Consider the following 21,039-nt stretch of genomic DNA (forward strand, 5'->3'; position numbering starts at 1 on the left):
GAATCATCACTGGTCTTTTGTCAGATTTGTTTGTAAGCCTAAATTAATACACAGAGATAACAAAAAAGTGACGCTATGCTAAGATTCTCCCGCTTTCCTCTCTGCCCTCATACTTACCAACCTCTCTCAGTTGTCCCTCTGCAGGATTCCCCCCAGGTAGTGATGCACTCTGTAATTATCCAAGCCGCTGTAATAATTGAGACAGGGCTAATTCCCATCATGAACCTCTATGTCAATCCTGTCCCATCAGATGTTTTTCCAAATCTGTCCATCCTTTCTATTCCCTCATTGTGTGGGTCAAGACACCTGACACACCCTTAGCAAGTCCATTTATTACTGTTGTAGCTATTAGATGGCAGCCGAGCAAATCCGACTGCAAGTTAACAAAACTCTGTGCTAAAGTTCAGCTTGCAGTGGGAAATGGGTTTTAAAGGGGTCGTCACTTTAAAAGCTAACTTGTTCAGAGTCTGGGCGCCGGTTGATCACATATCAAATTAAAATGTTTCCGAGCATGAATCGCTACCCTGTAGCTGGTATTGGATGGTGCTGCAAAGGAAACATTTAGGTTTCAGACACTTGCATTTGTCAGATCTTTCAGCCATTAAAGTCAACAGCTTTGGACCAAATCTTGGCACAGGCCAATTACGGGCCTGCCTGTAGAAGCCACCGCTTGTACAATGTTATTTTTCAAGTGAAAACCTTGCATTCATAACAACGAAATAATTTCAATTAATGCAGTTGAACTGATGTTAGTGTTAATATATTTGTGTTTGTGAAAGTGTGGTTCTCCAGAGGTGCTGACTAACCATCACTTGTACATCTAAAAGCATCCTTTTGATGAAAAACTGGCACTGGCACAGGTAAGCCCAGCTAAGCTGTTTAATTGGAAAACCGCCTTTACACAGAATACAGGCACAAGACTTGCGTTGTTAAAATCATGTTACCTGGTCCACAATAAGTAACGATTTTCATTCTTTCAGCTTGTCAGCGTTGGGTCATATACAGTGTCACAGAACGCACCGGTAGTCAACCGTTAGCTGCCCAACTAAGATGGCAAGAAGTGAAGACTTTTAATCTGGGCACGACAAAAAGAAATTATTTCAGTTGCTGGTGACTCACCACCTTGTGAGCCAGCAGACAAAGGGGAGACACCTCAACTGAAACTAGGTGAACGACCCTGCCAACGACTCTCAGGTGACCACCCAGATCATTAGCATGCCAACGGTCCACTAGGGCTATATTTTCAAGATCGGTCCCCAGCGAGTTCAGAACTGAAGAAGCCACCAATTTCAATTTCACATTCACAATTTGTTCCAATTTCACAGCACTGGACACACACAGTCTCTGTGGCGCAATCGGTTAGCGCGTTCGGCTGTTAACCGAAAGGCTGGTGGTTCGAGCCCACCCAGGGACGGCCATTTTAATCTAGAAGGCATTTTGCATCACAATCTTCCAGGAAATTCATAATGAATACCCAATTCACTATACATTCAGCTTTAAGTTGAAAACCGTCCCTTGGCGGGTCTGAACCTTCAAATAGAATGTTAAATTCTCCCATGTTTGGCAACACCACGCACCACATCAAAAACTCCCAAGACTTTACTAAAACTACATCCAGAAGAGACCATGGTATCCTACGATGTCACGTCACTCTTCACACGCATCCCCACAGACACCATCCACAAACACCTTATATTAGTCAAGAATCTTCCAGAAAGAACAGCCTGAACTAAAAAGGTTAAATGTACTTCTAAAGTTCAATTTTATTCAGACTAATGCGACTGTGTATTTTGTAGAGTGTCCTTCTGATTGTTTCTTATTGGGACTTTTAAGCTTCACAACACTGGTTTTATGGTAAAGGCAACCTTTTTTTTCTTTTAGAGCTCCTTTGACAAACGTGACCCCCGAGGGTAAACCAAAGGCAACATCTCATCATGGCTGAAATGAGGCTGCTTGAGACAAGGCCAGAAGTGATTGAATGAGCGTTGGGAACAAAATATTCCAACAAAATGAAATACAGCTAGTGGGGATGCAGAAAAACTAGACTATTTAAGGGAATCTCTCAGCTGAGTTGAGAGTTGTGAGAAAACCAACAGAGAGAACACAATTGACCTCAGTTGACTCCTTCAGAGAAACATGACCCCCCAAAACACAACTGTGGCAAGGAAAGGCTTCTTTTTAACAGGAATAAACCAAGAACAGGTCCAGACTCATTTAGGAGGACCCTCCTGCTAATATTGGTAGTTGGCTAGGTAGACGAGGAGGAGAAGGGGAGATGATACAAGTGGTTAGGAGATAAGATGCAGATGAGAAACTGAGGGCAGTTCTTTCTTCCAACCACCCCACAGACTTGAGATAAGTCAAAATGATTGTTGAGAGTTGAAGTCATAATAAAGCGATCATTTAACAGGGAGAAAAAACATATGAATCGCTTCCCCATAAGGTTCTCTTAGATTTGTAAGGGAGGAAGAAGGGATAAAGCACTAAGTGGTCGATAAGTTGATCAACCTTCCTATGTTCACCACTCTCATTTTGCCCATCCTTGATTTAATCGAAGAAATGATGAGACGAATTGCAACAATGGTGGGGGAACCCTCGGCCATTCCGCCTTGCTAATTACTGCAGGGGGTTTGTAATTACAGTTCAGTCGATGCTAGTTTGAGTTTCAAGGGGACTGATGGGAATGATGCCGAGATGAATGGAAAGTCACAAACATTGAGAAACGTTGAGATAATGGCTCCCTGTTTTACCAGCTAAGAATCATTCGGCTATGGCAATACACTGAAAGTCTTTTACAGTGCAATGGGGATCGGTTTTTGAGTTAGTTAGTTGTGGTGAGAAATGTGCTGACACAGAATTTTCAGACTCCTTCTGTGCCAAACTCAAATTGCAAATAACAGCAAGGCGCTTATTTGTGGACAATCTGGCCAGAAGAACTAACACAAAGAAATCACCACAACCATCAATTATCATCTCATGTGTGTGGAAAAAGTAAACTAGGACCCAAATGCAAGTGTAAAGATTGACTATGTGCTTAAGCTACACACGGCAACTTTTTGTGCAGCCATAAATACAGATTTAGTTGTATAGCTATGATGGATCATCCATCCATCTTTCCCCTTTGTTCTTAATAGGGCTGCAGACGGCGCTGGAGCCTTTGGATTTTTGGATTCAAGCAACCCCAGACACGGGGAAAACATCCAAACTCTACACAGAAAAGCCCCCAATGGACTTAAACCCTCTTGTTGTAACAGCGCTAACCAGTGCACCAATATGCGCCCACTATGGTGCAGTAAGGTCTGATTATTGCCAGAACATTTTATGGTTTGCACGGACTGCCTCTTCCTTTCGAAAGGTTTCACTTTGTTTGTGTTTTTCCATCCTCAAAGAAAAATAGAGCAAGAGAAGAGAAGCTACATGCATGGACAGGACTTGGAGTCGGCAAGTCGAAACGACGCAGTAGAGGCGCAAATAACAGTTTACCAGGAAATATTTTCACGCTGCTCTTCCAAGCAGATGATCTACCACTCTTCTAAGCTACTATTAGTTCTACAATTTCTGCAGTGCTTTCTCTGATGCCAAGATACATTTAGCAATAGCACCACCCATTGTATTTCTCCATCCAATGCTGTTTGACATCGGGTCAAACGGGATGAAAAGTACCTTCGCTGTTGCACAAATTACAGCACCACAGCAAACAGTCTGTTCAGATGAATACATTTAGACAATGTGTGAGTCCACAAAGTCATTGTCAGTGTACGGTCCATAGACCGTACATCATGTTGACATTACAGATTACAGCACAGCGTGCTGAAGCTTCTGGGCACACAGAGTAGCTGCCCGAGTGTAGATGGGTGTAACTTAAAGTCTGCGAGCCTTCTGAAATGAAATGGCAGCATCTTTCAAATTGCACTGGCTAAAACACTGTTTCATTATCATGGCAGATACAACATTTAAAACATGTACCCCATCATCCTGGAAGGTCCATTGAAGTAATTTGGATCCATCCATCCTTGTGGAGGGAGAAAAAAATCCCAAGCAGCAACCTCTCATGTTTCTTTTCTTGCACATACATCGAGTTTCCCCTGGTGACACCCTGCACGCAACAGTCGGTCAACTGCTTCACTTGCTGAACTCCGTGCGTGTTTGAATGCCGGCCGTTAGGCACACACGCGATTTGACTTTTCACATCTTTTTCTCTCTCCTCTTTTTCTCCTGCTGGCGCTATTTGAACACATTCTTTATATTTCTTGAAACACAATAGTACTCTCGTTATGTGTGGGAGTGTGTGGTGATATTTGAACATTGTGTCATGCAGTAGGTGGGGGAAGTACCCATGTGCAGGTTATACCTAGCTTATGCTGCGGTATGATAGGTGTTCTTTTATTTATTCCCCATTTCAGTGCAGTATTCCTTTTAAAAATTCCAGATTGGCCTGCTATCCACAAAAGTTTGCATTTGTTTTTTGACACCTAAAAACAAACTCCAAACTATCTATTGTGTTATTCTGACTAAAACTTGACTTTAAAGGCCAGGGAAAGGCATTAGCTTGACTCAAACCAAGCGATACCTCAACTTGAAAGCAGACAGAAAAGCACCCATCCATCCATCTATCTGTCATGCCGGGTGCTCGTTGAGCTGAGGTGCACCAGTTCATTGCTGGAGTAGCATAGAAAAACAACCATTCACTCTCACATTTACAGCAAAAGCCAATTTAGAGAAGCCAACTTAGAATCTAGAAAAGCCAGACAGAGCAGAAACACGTGGGACACACAAACTCCCTACGGAAAAGTCTGCGAACCCAGAGACTATCTCGCTGTGAAGTGAGCTAACCTCTGCACCACCACTCTGTAAAAATCTGCAATTGTCATTCACGTAAATTCTGTTAATTGTAAATTAATGTGATAGTGTAGCCAAACAATAATGTTCCAACATTTATAGTTTGCAACAAATAAATTAATCACGATGCATTTAAATGTGCTAAGAGCTAGCATACCAGGAAGAGTCAAGGTGGCGTCTTTTTTGGCAAGCTTAAGAAAATTTGTTCAACAAAAGCGAGGCGGGTTGAGGTTCACTTCCTGTTTTGCACTGCAAAACAAAGAGCTAATAAGGAATGTGTCACAGCTCTCCCTGTGACAGGTTGTAGAATCAATTAACTCACTCAAGACTGACCCCAAAATGAATCAGATGTAAGTTAAACAGTAAAATGCCACCACACACAGTATTCTGCTGTTTTTTAGTGCAGGATTAGCGAAGTATGCCCAAATCATTCCCGTCATTACAAATTGTTTTCATTTAACACAAAGGTTAAAGGCCCCCTCCGACTAACGCCGATATCTTCAGGTGTGTAAATGCATTTTATTTTAATCAACTATTCTTTGGGATAAAGTTCACCACATGCCATAACAATTATGCAACTTTTACCGATTCCTAAACGTCGCACATGCACGTGTCGGAGAGACTGAGTGGCTTGATGTAGACGCGCCGTCATTGGGGGTCCAAGGGCATGGCTAAAAGCCCTCTTTATGCAAATTAGCATCGAGATGAGAGCGTGTACGTGGCGCAGGCGGGTTGTTTCTCATAATGATACCTCAGCCGAGAAACACACACAATTCAACTTGATCCCCCTCCATCTTTCTGTCTCTTTCTACTAAGAGCGCCTATTAACAAATGTATTAATGGTCTCCTAATTATGTCTGCTTATCCTTTTCTGAAATGGTGACACTGCCCCTCCCCCCTTGGCTACATAGGCTCCCACATTCTGTGGGTATGTACATCAAACTGTTCTCTTGTCCTTCTGTATTCATAACTCACACTCCTCTGTAAGGTCTTTGTTATCCTTGTGGAACATTTGCCAGGCTTGTTATTTGGTGAGAGGCGCTTGCCTGACTTTATAATGGTCCACGTTGGTTCACTCTCCCACTTGTCGTTATCCATTCATCATTCTATCACACCTTGGCCAACATAGACCTACCTTTGGTCCTTGCTTTCTTCCCCTTTTCCCCTTACCTTGCTTTTAAATTGATTCATTAGATTTTGCACAGCAAGTTCCATAAAGAAATAATATCCAAAATAAAACTAAAATATCTTTTCATTATGTAGCATAGCTTAGAGGTACCTATCCATTTATAATACCCTTGGAAGTTCTTTTACACATTGAAGGTGATGATCTCATCTGCGATATCAGTTTGTAAAATCACTTTTTGGATTCATGTATTGAGTCATCCATCCATTCATCCATCGACTGTACATATATTTGAGTCTGTCCCAGTAGACGATAGGAATTTCATGTCGTTGCTAAAGAACCTGCTCCTGGTTGATATTGTCAATTAAACAATATATTTCCCCTGTTTGTTTGCTTAAAAATGTTGTCGCAGTTTCTGCCCCCCTCCAGGTCACAGCCTGGCATGGGAACTGTGAAGCAGTGGCAAGGCCAGTAACTTGATATACAACTTGTTTTACAGTAACAAAAGTCATGGGAGTAGGCATTTTCAACTCACTTTATATTAGCAAACGACTTGACTCCAACATGAGGTGATAATTGACATCACCAAAAGTGATGTCACTTATAGATCATCCTGCTATGAGGCTCCTCCTCCACATTCTGTCTTGCTGGAGGTCCAAATTCCATATTCCTCCCTCTGCTCTAATCACACCACCTCCAATTTTGCTTTAAGTCTTAGAGAATGAGGGGTGGGGCGGAGCGAGGGCGCATCGGAGGGAGGATTCAGTTCTCTTTCCGGATTTCTTAACAAAGTGCTGTGTGAAATATTTACACGCGCAGATCGAAAAATGAGAAATGGCAAATGCTTGCATAAATTGGCTTCCCCAGACGCATTTTCTATGTAAATCACAGTTTCCCAGGGCTGTGCAGAAAATGGGAAATGGTGACGAACTGTCCTCACAAAGAGGCCGCGGCTTTGCAGATAGCATGTGATAACTGTAAATGAAATTGCGCCGACTTGAACCATAACTGTGCTTTTGGCAACTCAGCATTAAATAAGGCCGGTTGTAGCAAAACTAACATAACGTAGAAATGGCCAAAAAAAAAAAAAAAAGTACACACATGGATCCAAATGTCCTCAGAGGTTGTTGTGTTGATGTCTCCCCTTCACTTCGTTTACCGAGCTGGCCCTGCCAGGAGGGTCCCCACGTATGCTGGGGATGGGGATGGGGGTCTTATTTAAGTTTAACTGAATTAAACAGAATCATTCTGACATACCAGGACTTGGGGAGTGGTTCACTACATTTTTAAGTCAAAATGTTGAAACGTTTTCCTGTTTAACATTATCAACAAAGCTTAAAATTACTTTCCGTTTCAAGAAAAACTTCAATATTTTATATCAGATGGGCCAAGTAAACCGATTGTGCTGAAAATGACTGGGGGAAAAAAATCACAAAAACTGAATTGAGATTGCAATGAGACTCTAAAATTCTGACAACCTAGAATAATCTGATAGTTGGAATAATCCAGTCTGAAGTGTTTGTATCATCTCAAAAATGCAATAATAATGAAATTGGGTCCATTTATCAGAATCCTTTAGTAGTTTCCATATAGTAGTAAGGTTAAAAAAAATCCTGTCTTGCCTCATATAATATATTTCTGTATGTATTCTCTATGATCTATGCCTTTCCTCTCCATTCTCTCCTCTCCATTCTCTCCTCTCCTCTCCTCTCCCTTCTCTTCTCTCTCTACCCAGCCCCCCCATCAGCAGGAGGGTCCCCCTACATGAGTCTGGTCCTGCTCAAGGTTTCTTACTGTTAAAGGGGAGCTTTTCCTTGCCACTGGGATTCTGTAAAGCACCTAGAAACAATTTTGATTGTAAAAGACGGTATATAAATAAAAGATAGATAGATAGATAGATAGATAGATAGATAGATAGATAGATAGATAGATAGATAGATAGATAGATAGATAGATAGATAGATAGATAGATAGATAGATCGATCTGTGCTTGACTAGCTTGGTAAATGGAGCTAAGAGCTAAGAAGTTACTAAAAGCCAACAAAAGAGTTTTGACTGATCAGAGTTGGGAAAGTGTTAAAGAATTTAAAGAAAGAAAGACTTTTTCCCATCATCTCTCGTAAAAAGGTCCACTGAAGGCTAAAATAACGTGGTGGGACTGTATAATTAAGCTCCAACTCTCTGAATTCCATTTGTTCTCTGTCACACACCCTATTAAATCTCCCGAATAATGGCCTTTCCCTGACATCATCGTCATAATCGTGAGTGATCTCAGGGTAACAACAAACGCACACAAACACAAAAATGAGCGAGTCAACGTTTCAACTTGGTGGATGTGATTTTCTGCCATGTGGCCCGTTGATGAGCCTTGAGTTAAGACTGTGACGTGAATTTGTGATGGGAAAAACAGTTGAATAAGTCATCTCAATCCTGTCTTTGGAAGGATTTAACGCTTCCGCCCTTCATCTCTGCGTGCCTTTAAATGGATTACCGGAAACGAGACGAACATGAATACATATGTTAATATATCCATTTATGCACGGAGCGTGAATTAAAGCTGGGAGCGATAGATGTTCTGTCGATATGAGTCATTGCGGTAGACACTATTGTGGGGATTTAATCCCATGGCGTGACCTTTGTGAATGTCGGTGCCCGTCCGCCATCCCATCCTGTCACTTTCCACTTGAAAATGCCTAATAAAGCTGAAATGGTTGAAAAATAATGATGATAAATATCTGAAGAGGGCTGTCCTTCATAGTCCGATGGCCCTGTCGAGGTTTACAACGCTGCGACTCGTAAAGATCTGGAGCGGTTTCCCCCTCCCTCGATGTCTTCGCTGTCTTTCGTCTGTTCTAGGATGTGTCTCATACAAACGAGTGTTTCTTAATTTGATGTTCAAGGAAGAGAAGGATTGGAAGTGAAAGCTGGCTAACCTTGATCTTGAGGATAAGGAGGGTTTAGCGAGACACTCCACGCTCTCCGATCACCTGTCAGCTGCAGCAAATACATTCACCTAGCATCGATAGCATGGTATAACTTCATTCCATGGCATATAGATGACAGCAGCAGGTTTAATATTCCCAAACAACATCCTTTGACTGATTAAATAGGTGCAAAACAGAGGTGTGACATTAATTAACCAACGTCGCTTTGAGCTAACTCATCTGTTAGCAGCCGACAATTATTGGCTTTATGTGCAATTACAGCACCTGTCGTTGTTGCAAATGGAAACAATTTCAGGACGTTCTTTAAAATCTAAACAATGTTGGATTGTAACCATCACTTTTCATCATAGTGTCTGAAATATTCATTACTTCCTATCGGTAATGCAAGAGCCAGTCTGTCCAGCATGAATCAATGTGTTTCACAAATGCAACACTAGCAAACAAGCTTCAGCTGAGGCCAGCTCATACGCTATACTTTTCAATTAGAATCGATGAAGGGTTTCAAACTAGAAGGTATTTGAATCAACACAAATTCAAAATATATGCTTCACAATGACACCTTCACCTGATTGTATTTTTTTCTGTCTAAAGAGATTAAATATTAATATTATAATAAAGCCAGACATTTGTACTTTAAATGTATTTTTTTTTATTTTTGTGCATAAGCCAAGGTAGTGAATGTGGTAAGATGTTTTAATTCTAGACTACGGCATTGCCCACCTAATAGCTTCTTGGTGGGATTTGAACCTACTTTCCAAGTGCATTACTAGACGACCAATGCGCCGTCCCTTGTGCCACTTAGCCCCATATTTGTTCCAATGCCTCCAAACCAAGTGTTTTTTATGATACAATGATGGCAGCTGAGGAAACAGCACAAAATAATGCAGTTAATTAGATACACATACTTCCTACCTTAATTTGCCCTTCAGTAGTTTTGTTGTGTGCAGAGAGAAGAGAGTGCTTAAGTGCTTCAAAAAGTTCAAGGGTTTTCAGTTTTTTCACTTCTTGTACACAAACAGTTATAAATGTCTCTTTTTTACCCCCAGAGTGTATTTTATTTGACATCCTTCCTCATCCCAGGATCAGACATGATCTTTTAGATTTTAACATGTGCCGTATTTTGCTTGGAAGACCGACAGCACTACACGTTTGATGCTGACGGATGATCGATCACAATGGATCACGATGCAGTATGAGTTCAGAGGTGTCTTAGGAAGAGGTGAATATGTTCTAACTACTGCAGAGAAAGCTTGAAGTAATGAATGTGCACACCTCAGAATCATTAACATGCGTTGTTAATGATTCTGAATTTGTCTGTTTGTCAAAATTGTCAGCTATGACAAACTGTGTAAAAAAAGCAGGAATTTATATATTTAGTTTTTTAGATTGATCTAGTTTTAACTCAGCATTAGATGAATAAAATGGTAACTAGATACATTTTCAAATTATTTTGAAGTTGACTTTTTTTCAAAAGTTGTGGATGTGAATTTCTAATTCCTTTTTAACCTTCAAATGTTCAGAATACACTAAAAATAGACACTAATGCTTACCACTAATATTTAAACAGCGTTATTTCTTTTGTCTCATAGTATGATTGCACCTTTGGTATTCCCATCAAAAATTGCATCTATGTTTTAAGCAGAAGAAATAGCCCAATGGGTTTAGTCTAAGCCTTTTTTTAACTTATAAAACATTCATTTCGTTTCATAAATGAATTTGGTTTTGTGAATTTTGGGGGGGAAACGTCGCAAAATTAACCTCAGACTGTTCAGTGAAAGTTCGTCTGGGTTGAGTTTTGTTTGATACATATTGATGCCTAAAAGAGAATGTGGGTGATATTTTCCAGACCATGTGGTGGTTTAATTGTTCTGAAAATATGTCTGGATTCACTGGGGAAGATGTTGAAGTTAAGAGAAAGTTCTGTCTTCTACCATTTTGCCCAGGGTTGATTTTAAGCCGCCTCTTTTTACTTGATAAGAGCCTATGTCATTTCCCAACAGGATGTGATAATTCATCTTTTTTCAACAATATCTAAAAAGTTTTTGCAAAGTTTCCTAAATCTCCCAAGGAATAAGTCTTTCAACATGAGATATGTAGCATAAGCTTGACTTTACTTGTGTAAAAATTAAAAATGATGAAATCATTTATCAGATGATGGGATTTTTCTTTTCCATGAAATGGCGGTCTGGTAGTCTTTGTAATATTCACATGCTATTATTTGCAGATTGTTACATCAAACCCTCATTGAAGTTCAGAGAGACACATTAGTATAACGGTTTTAATCAGTATAAAAGTAGTCTGCAGAGGTCAGGAGTGATGATGTGACAAAATAGAACAATTGTCCAGCATAGCCTCCCTTTGTAAAGTTCATTACAATGTTCTTGTTTTTGCTCCTCATTTATTTTAGCCTTCAGTTGTGGTTAATGACTAACCACATATTTATCATGGCAGATTTTACTTGGTGTGGTGGTATTGGGTTTTTTCAATAAGCATCAATGAAATGTTTCAAATCAGTAGTTATTTTAATTAACACAAATCCAGAATATGTGCTTATAAAAAGATACCTGGCCATGTTTAGCACCCTGCCAGGTGCCTCCAGATGATGACTGGGGAGAATAATATGTGTCATAAATTGTCCAAGGTTATGACTCACATTCACAGAAATACCTTCAAATATAAAATATTGGTATCAACCAAGATGATTTTATTTCAAATGTGAGCATTGTAAAACCAAGTTGATGTAGCTGAATATTGTAATTCTGGCATTGACCTCCATTACAGGCTGACTCTGGTGGGGGTCGAACCCACAACCTTTGGATTCCTTCTCAAGAGCTTGGCTAGAAGTCCAATGTGCTATCCATTACACCACAGAGCCACACTCATATTGTTAACCCCGCCACCTCCCCATTTTGGTTGGAAACACAACAAATCTGATGCTAATTATCAATCAAGTCACATCACAACCAAAAGTAGTTCAGAGGTTATTTGGGTTATTGTGGAGGCTATGGAACCACAATGGCTCATGCTAGCACTGTCCTATGCTGAACAATTGTGGGCTCAGTCTTTCTAGATATGTAGATAATCTTGACTTCTTGGATCTTTAAATGTAAAGACTTGAAACTAGACGTAAGGAACAGCTAAGCTGTCTCCCTTTCTCCCTCCATACCTCCCTGCAGACTAACTGAGTGATTGATAATTTAATGGAGGCACCACAGCTCCAGTTTCTGAGGGAATTGTCGCTTCCCTGCGTGTGGGTGGGTGAGTTTAGGGAGCCAGGGCAGGTTGGGACCGTCTGTAGCTCTGCAGATTGATGGCACATTAAAGCGAAGGCCCCCGTCACGCACCTGCGCTTGTGCACCACGCGGTAACAGCACGCACCCATGATGGAAAAGGTGTGAACATCGCAACACAAACACAAAGCACACACATGGGGATTCTGTATGTTTTTTCCCTCCTTTCTGTTTTGAACCAACATCTAAAAATGTTCTTTTCAAACAAGCATCGGCTCTCAGTCACTGTCTTTTATCATCACACAAGTTGAGCCGCCACGCCAATAATCAACCTTGCACGGTTGGACGTCTGGTCTTTACCACCCTGATGGCAAATGCAACTTACATTATTCATTGTTATTCATGTAGTGCTTTGGTAACAGCACTTTATGTAAAAGCAACATCCATATTTAAGACATCAGGGTGCATGTGTGAAAGGAGGTGGGGATGACTGGATGAGAAGGTAAGGAAGTGGTGACACATGAGCCACTGGTAATCGAAGAGGTTAAATTCCACACCCAAGAGCAATGAGGGAAATACAGTAAATCATTTATTGGGGTGTAGTGCACGAGTCAGCGCTGTTTTTCCCTTTAGAAATTATGTTTTGAATGATACAGAAAGGGTGGAATATGAAATTCTACAACCTCTAAATAGTAAAATATTTCCATCCTGTCTGTACCAACTAACCTTAATTTTCTGAAATGAAATTTCAGAAAATATTGTACTATTATTGCACTATAACAAATATTGTACTATTATGTAATGATTTTTTTTCGGTATATCTTTTAAAATTAATTGCTGCACCACATTGGTTTTCTTCATCTACTCTAAACATTATGTCCTTTTATTTTGCATCTTTAATGTGTGCACAGTGATGTTTTGGGGTCTGTGGGACCTGTCAGTAAATGGAAATTGAAGAAACAGGTAATTGGCTACATAGGTGCATGCATCGGTGCGTGGAAAACTGGGCTGTAGAGGTGTATACGCAGATGATGTAAGCATGTTTTTTACAGTGTCCAATCACTCATCAACTAATGGTTGCGAAGAGGAGAGCTGCATGGTAGTTTTATGTGCCTCTACACCTTGTTCAGCATTCATGCAGCTTGCTCTCTTGTGCACGTTTGCGCACATGTAGTCTGGCATCTTAATGTCCCCCTCAGATCCTGCTTAGCTCTGCATGGAATCCATGCAGAAAATTGATTGCATATAAAATGCTAATGATGGCTTGTCTGTCCTCAACAGGCTAATATTGAAATTTAATTACCGGCATTTGTTAAAGGGGCAGTTCAAAGTTGTTGTTTTTTTTCCTTTTTGACATTGAAGGACGCAAGGTTGACTTGGTGGGAGAGAGCACGGGCGGGGTGGGGTTGAGGAGCCAAGGCGCTGAATCAACGTCAACATTTACTGGACATTGGTTAGGTAGACTCTCATGACAGTGAATGGCCCTGATGCAAAACCACCGGTAGATGCGTATGATAAGATGCGCTATTTCGCTGCCTTCTGCTTTTGATGAGACGCTTGAGTCGGCCCACATTGAAGCCAAGTTACTCATTACTGCCAGGGCACGACCACAATGGTGAACACAACAGCACTGATGTCTACCAGAACCATATATATTTTGCCTGGTAATGATGACTGATACCCATCTAAAATGTTCCACAGAAATAAATGACCACTTGGGCAACGTGTGAGCAAAACATCGATCATTGCTGAGGTCAAAAGTCAGCATCTCTAAATCATTTTTTACCTGGCTGTGTTCTAGTGGCAGCATCTGGTGCACAGGCAGAGGGCGAAACCAGTTACCAAATGGCAGCAGCCACCTGCTGCAGGTGATGCGTGGAATGAGGGATGTGGCTATATTCCCAGGTGGTGATGGATTTTGGGGGGGGACAAAAGATGAAGGATATTTGATACTAATGTGGTCTCTACCTTGTTGAAAGAAAACCTAAACACCATTAACGGCTTTGACATTGGGGAATATTTAAAAGTAAAGTGGACCAGAGGTGTAGCTAGCTAAAGTATTACAAATGTTTGCATTCAACGACTGCAGCATTAAAAAAAATAAAATAAAAAAGGTTTAGATTACCGTAATATGAGCAGCAGTGTGATGAAGCAAATTCTAAACACCCACTGGCTCATAGCGGGTTCATTTACTCTACGACTGCCTCTCTTTTTTTCTTCCACATCTTCACACCACACTGTTGGGAGGAAACACGTCTTCGCTCTGAACTCCGTGACAGACTCTGTGTGCTTCACACTGAGGGCTTGCAGTACAAAGCGCTTCGCTACTCTTTTGTTTTCACACTCGTTTGGAATGTCAGTGTCAGGTCTACGAGAAAAAAAAACACGATTCTGTCTCCTTGTCAGTCAACACATCAGCAGCCCAAAGACAGGATGCATATTTATAATGCTGAGTTTGGGGCCTGATTCTGTTTTAGAGGATTAAGCTTGTTCAAATTCAAGTCGAAGGCCTCGTGACCCATGTGAGAAAAAATTAACGCCTCTCTGATTACTTTTTTCTTCATCATTGTGCTTGCACCGTACCCTTGCTGTAACCATGGCATCAATCACTACTCTGCGCAAACCCCGGCAATTTGACTTTGTCCTGCTAGTTCCAGCTGGATTCCCTCCTAAATACTAATACACAAATTGCCCTGATTCATAAATGCAGATATAATTTTGATAGATTGCCTGAAAAGGAGGAGGGAAACAAACTCTCGCTATGTGCGAAACTATGTGCAGTCAATTTAGTTTAGTTGGAAGTTGGACACACCTGTCTCCGCTTTCAAAGAAAAACACGGAAATGGAGTGAAGAAAATGGGAAGTCATTGTCAATGATGCAGGCCACGTTTGTACTAGGTCCTCTAAATTGACCCTAGGTGTGAATGTGAGTGTGAATGGATGAACGTTTAATGAAAGCCCTGCAATGAGCTGTGGACTAATCAAGTGGGGATATCTTGGCTAAATCAAGATGCTATTCAAGATGCTTCTGGCTTCAAGGCACCCCAGGATTAGGTACCATGCATTTTTCAAACATCTACTCCCTCAAATCCACCATATCATTATGCATCATTTAGGATTCAAAAGCAGTTGAGAAGAATTGACAATCGACCAAAAGCTCCAAAAGTTCCACCAACAACACATCGCATCAGTTCCAATCTAGTTGGCACGGCCATACGTAAGATGGCAGCACAGTAACCCCCTACCTAGCATAGAGCAAGTAAACGACTGGCCAAGAGATGAGATGATCAGCACTGGTGAAGAAAATACGGCGAGTGAGATGAAATGGGCAGACGGAGAGGGAGAGACAGTTCAAAGAAAACCAGATGTCCTTGAGACAGTGTGTGTGTGTGTGTGGAGGGGGGGCAATAGAGACTGAAAGAACAGAGATAGGAAGGTTGAGGAATGGATTGAGAGGCGGGAACTGCTGATAAAAAGAGAAAGAGTGAGAAATATAGTGCTCTTTGGTGTAGCCTGACACAAGCATCCGGCGTTTGGGCAGTAAATCGTCCAGGTCAATGTGCGCTACCCAAATGTACATTATTGATAAATCAGTGTGTGTGTCAATAAGTAGTGCTGGTGTGGACTGTTGAACACTATGGACTGCACACACACACACACACACACACTTTTGTACATGCTGCCACTTTAACTGTATACTTACAACGTAAACTGTACTTGTAAATTTCACCATTTTAACTGCACATATTTCCACTTAAATGGCATATTTTTCCTTTAAACCAAACATTTTATTATTTTAACTGTATATTATATTTTGTCACTTAAACTACAAAAATGCCTATATTTTGGATATTTTGCCATTTGACGCGTTGATTTTACTTCTTTAACTATGCAATTTATTTCTTTAAGTGTACATTTGGCCACTTTTCCTGAACCTTTGCCATTTTTGTTTATTGTATAATTAATAATTTCCATCAGTAATAATAGGTTACTCTATTCTATTTTCCTCACCAGAAGGCTTTTAACCGTCCCTGTGTTCGCTACTCTGTGTGCCTCCAAAGAGCAAGAGGGGGGCAGCTCTTGGAAGCAGGCAGAGGGCAAGACAATCTATTTATGGTTTTCGCTTTGATATACAATAGGCGGCTTAACATCCTCATTAGATCTTATCAGCCCCCCACAGACACACATACACACTCAAACACACATGCGACTGTGTGTGAAATTATCTACCTCACACTCTCCCCCAATAAATAATCACAAGATCTCATTTACGCGTTTCAGTAGGTATTCATGCAAGTGTGTCATTATTGACATGTGCATAACGCATACAATGCGTATTAATCTTTGAATGCTAGCTTTAATGTGCGTGTATGTGCAGGGCAAAGTGACCTTGTTATAAGCTGTTAGGGCTTGAGAGTTGGTGCATCATTAGTATGGGTTAGGTGAGGGTTAGAAGAGGTGTGGGGCCAAGTGGGGAGATATGGGAAATAACGGTGGGGAAATTTGGGAGGGACACGGGTTAGTGCAGGACACAACCATTGCAGTATGTCACGCAAAAGCGCAAATGATCGGGGACATGCACCACCATCTTCATGTGTATTAGCCTCAAAGGTATCAAAAGGTGTTCATTGACCGTACTTGACTTTGAGTCAGATCTTGACTTTACAGCAAGTACCAGGTATTAAATTGTTGCACCGGAAAATGCTCCGGAGCCAATAGGTCTTCAGTGAAGTATTTAAAGAGATGCAAATCAAGAAGCTTCCAAAAGGCAGCCTGAAATTAGATCCCCGGCATGCTAAATGTTAGGAGTAAAGTGAACTACACAGTGGTGGCCAAAAAGATTAAAACAATTACTTAAGATGTTTTAGTTGTATTTTGGGGGAGGGGGAAATTGGACATCAAAATAAACATTTTTCTCTAGCCAGAAAAACCTGTGAACTTTAAAAAGGATGGAATACTGCCCAAAGTCCAGACAGATGTATATTAAGGAAAGTCTTGGGCTAAAAAGAGTCAAACAGCATTAAAATCTGTTTAAAAATTCTGTTATTGGAGGGGAAAAAATGGAAAGAAAATAAAGCCTGATCTCAGTCGAACAAATAGATTAAATAAATAATAAATAAATTAGTTCATTAGTCCCTCAAAGTTGTTTTTTAAAGCTCTGTTGCTAATTAGCATACAGAGCAAAGATATTGCCAATGTGGACACACTTGAAGAACAATTTTAGAGCAATTCCTTTTATATTTTAAATATAAAAAGGATAAGGCCAATTTAATGTTTTTAACAGCAGTCATTGCAATAGAGAGAGGAATGGAATACAATACGAGTCCCTTGTCTCGTGTTAAACCACTGACCCAGAAAGATGCTTATTCACTGTTGAGTGTAACGATACACCTGAGCATGATCACATTACTTTGAGGCTTTTCCGTCGCTCTCCGGGGGACCTCACAAGCAAGTACAATGTCTACACATGTTGTCACAGGTTCAACTTGACATGCATAGAAGCACAAATGTTGCTATAATCTTCCTTTCTATAAGTAAACAAAAGCAAATAATAAGCCACCATAAGCATGAATGATGCCAGTAGAAACAATGGACGACAGTCGCAGGCTGCTCTAAAGTCCGCGGGGGGGTCTCAGGAATAGTGTAATCATTTATTCCCAGGCAGAGGTCGAATGCTGCCTCAGGCTGCAGCCGGGAGAGCAACTAGCCCATTTACACGCACTTGTGCCTGGGGTCAACGGCGTCCTCCACGACCCCAACGTGCATACAAAGACCACTTGAGAAAATCATCAAGATGCACAGTGCCACACAACCCTTGACACAGGCCCCAATTAATCTCAAAATAATCTGGTCAAATTGAAACACCCAGCATGTGAAATGCTAATGTTATGAGGAACGAATGGTTACAGCGCACAGGCTGGGACTGCCCTGACTTTACTTTAGGTCCTCTATTACAATATGGAGCAGCTGCCATGACACCAGCTGTTCTGATCATCCTCGCAATTATCATGACAGACGTGGCAGACCAAGCTAATTAATATCACAAAACACATGAGAAAATGCACACGAACAGGACACAATTTCACAGTTTCCCTGACTTCTTAGTAGCTCTTTTGGTGTAAGGTATCAATTATCTCCTTTGCATGAGAATGATTCAAAAATTCAGTTTACCTTCACATCACAATATTGGAAACGCACACAGCCCAGGAAAATTTATCATACAAATCAATTGTCAATATCTCATTTAGCCTCAATGAATAATTTGTAATTGCATTTAACAGGCATGCACACGGGACGGGTCACATTGTGTTCCATTTGCCTCTGGCAAAGCATTAGCAGCGTAATGACATTCTGAATTGCAAATGAGGTGGCTCTTGACATATTTATATCAGGATATATCACCGTATCGGCCATGTTTATCATTTCCTTCCAGATTACAGGTGTGTGTTTCTTTGGGCTAACATGCAGGCTAGGTCCTAAACTGGAAGTCAAATTGCTCTTTGCTTGCAGCACCATAAATGCACATGTTATGTAGAGCTACTGGGACGATGGGTTAGGATGTTTCCCAGATAAGGCTTAAGTCCTGCAATGGAAATTACAAACTGAGGATGTTCTGTATTGAGGCTTTACAGTTCAGGATTAATCTGTAGTCTGGCAAGTCAACCATTTAAACCCAGCGCGGACCCCAAAGAATTGCAGCAAATGAAAATACGGGGAGGGTGATCAAACAGAGTAACAGGAACTCACCTGGTCTTTTTTCCATTTTTCTCCCTCGACTGCCACATAGCCGAACTTTTGATATTAATATGAGGATTTGCTTCTGACAGAGCGACTTGTTGCTCTTCGGGCAGGGCTTGCGCTTGCTTGCAACCTGCCGGTTTGCCTGGGGGTCCTTGACCTCCCTGCGCTGGCGAATAAGGGAGCTGGCAAGAGCAGCCATCTTCCCAGCGCTGGCACTGCCGCCTCCTTTTCGGTCTCAGGCGGCTCTGCACTGTCCAAATGTCGGGGGGTACCGTGGGCCACCCCCCTGCCCACTCACCCAGGGCGATGGGGCACCTCTGTGGAAGGAAGGTAGAGCAGGACAGTTGCCGTCAGGAGTTGATATCAGTGAGAAAAAGGGAAGAAGAGGGGAAGGAATCTCTCAAGGGGAAAGTGGTGGATTCCTGAAAAATCAAGGTTTGAGTAAGAGAGTTGATATTCTGTCCTAGTTGTCGAGGTTCATGTGAGGCCTTGATATGTCTTTGTACCTCTGCCAGGACTTCATTATTCAGTCAAAATACCAATGCCGTGCGAATAGTGTCTCCCCACACCACCGTCTCAAAGAGCTCCAGAAAAGTTTGGCTCAGCTTTGTCATTAAAGGACCGAAATTCTTCACCACAGAATGAAACCAGATAGAAAGGAATATCCCTAAACAGTCCTAGACCCACATTGCTAGAACCTCAAATCTTGGGTTAAAAAGCAACTCCTCTTCATTCTGTTCCTTAGTTGTGAAATTGCCCCATCCCAAACAATGTCCAGGAAAAGGAGGACCGGATCCAACCTGAAGTTCTGACGTGGAGAGATACAGAGGGTTTGTTTCCTTGATGTTTCTCAGGCTTGCGTGGCATCACTTGCATTCACTGAGGAAGGAAAAAAGGCATGGAGCTTCACTAATCCAAAAAATTTCCTGGACAGAGGTGACATTCAAGAGAGTGCGCTGGGGAAGAGACAGTAACGGGAGTCTATCAGTACCTCACGCCGGAGCAGGCTGTCCAACTCTCTCGGCACTGCGCTACACCACAGCAGAGCGCAGCGTTGTGTCCTTCAGCCACACATGCTGCCTCACAGCTGGGAGAATGAGGGATGAATGAGTGGATAGAGGTAGATGGGGAGGGAGGGGCCGGCAAGTCGCCTTGCCTCAGAGTGAATTCCGGATTGCTGCTGATGAGCCAAGAGTCCCCGCTGGTGCCCAACAGTGGCACTGTCCAATTCTGTTGAGTCCGGCTGCTCAGTGTGTGTCCGTGTGTGTGAAAGAGAAGGAAAAGTGTGAGTCTCAAACAAGGTACGGCTCAGCCTCGGTGCACACGTGCGGGCAAGTGTGGACCAGTGTGTGAACAAGCAGCACAGTGTGAAAGTGTGACGGTGTGTGTGTGTGGTGTGTGTGTGCATTCGCTCCCTCGCTCGTCCCTGTTCACAGTGCATTACAGAGAGTGCTGGCAGCATACTTCACATACTCTCCCCATCTCTCTCCCTCCCTCTTACTCTCTCTCTCTCTCTCTCTCTAACACAGACACACACTTCTGCCTCAGTCACACTCTCAAATCCATTTCCCTAAACCCTCCCCTTTCCTTTCCAACTCTCCTCCCCCCTCTGTCACTTGCATCCCGCGATCCCTACGGATCACATTCACCTACATTCTTTTCATCATTTCTCGGGGATCGAGCGCGGCTGACTCAGGCCGGGTCGGAGCCCAGCGTGCCCCCTCGCTGCACCATCTCTAATACAACGGTGGCTTAAAGAGACAAACTGAGCTCATCAGCGCTGTGCTCGGAGCAGTGACAAGGACGTAAAGCAGCCGTGACACTGCCTGACTCAGAAACTGCATGCCAACCTTGAGTCAGTCCTGCGACAACGTGCATCAACGCATCAGTCAACTTGTATATATGGCCATACGCAAAAGGAACACCGTCAATTTTCAGATAAGGACACAAGCATTTCATATACATACATGACATTTCATCTGACTAGGACTTACTTTGGATACAATCTTTAAAGTTCCTTATATAAAACCAATTGCATAGACGCCAATTCACTGTCCTGCTACTATGTTCAAAGATAGAATCTTAGATTGACTGAGGGGATGGGGCTCAATAGAAAAGTGTGTTTGCTTATAAGTCTTTACGAGATGATGTACAGAGG

General features: G+C 41.9%; 1 protein-coding gene and 2 non-coding genes across 4 annotated transcripts in view; 1 reads left to right on the forward strand and 2 right to left on the reverse strand.

Moving 5' to 3' along the window:
- The window catches only part of fgf11a (fibroblast growth factor 11a), a 66,351-nt gene extending 46,056 nt beyond the window's left edge, over positions 1-20,295 (reverse strand). The window contains exons 1-2 of one of the 2 annotated variants that reach the window (XM_029840784.1): positions 19,873-20,295; positions 18,888-19,760 (exon numbers count right to left, since the gene is read on the reverse strand). In XM_029840784.1, the coding sequence (XP_029696644.1) occupies positions 18,888-19,080 (193 nt within the window). In that variant the 5' untranslated portion in view covers positions 19,081-19,760; positions 19,873-20,295. Of the gene's footprint in view, positions 1-18,887 lie in introns of both variants that reach the window. The other variant, XM_029840783.1, reaches the window with a different exon arrangement.
- On the forward strand, positions 1,341-1,414 carry trnan-guu (transfer RNA asparagine (anticodon GUU)). The gene has a single exon. It is a non-coding gene; the product is annotated as a tRNA-Asn (tRNA).
- Positions 11,694-11,785, reverse strand: trnar-ucu (transfer RNA arginine (anticodon UCU)). Its single transcript is given in 2 exon segments — positions 11,694-11,729; positions 11,749-11,785. It is a non-coding gene; the product is annotated as a tRNA-Arg (tRNA).
- Positions 20,296-21,039: the final 744 nt, after the last annotated feature.

Source organism: Takifugu rubripes, chromosome 8 (assembly GCF_901000725.2).
Source record: "Takifugu rubripes chromosome 8, fTakRub1.2, whole genome shotgun sequence".
Lineage (NCBI taxonomy): Eukaryota > Metazoa > Chordata > Actinopteri > Tetraodontiformes > Tetraodontidae > Takifugu > Takifugu rubripes.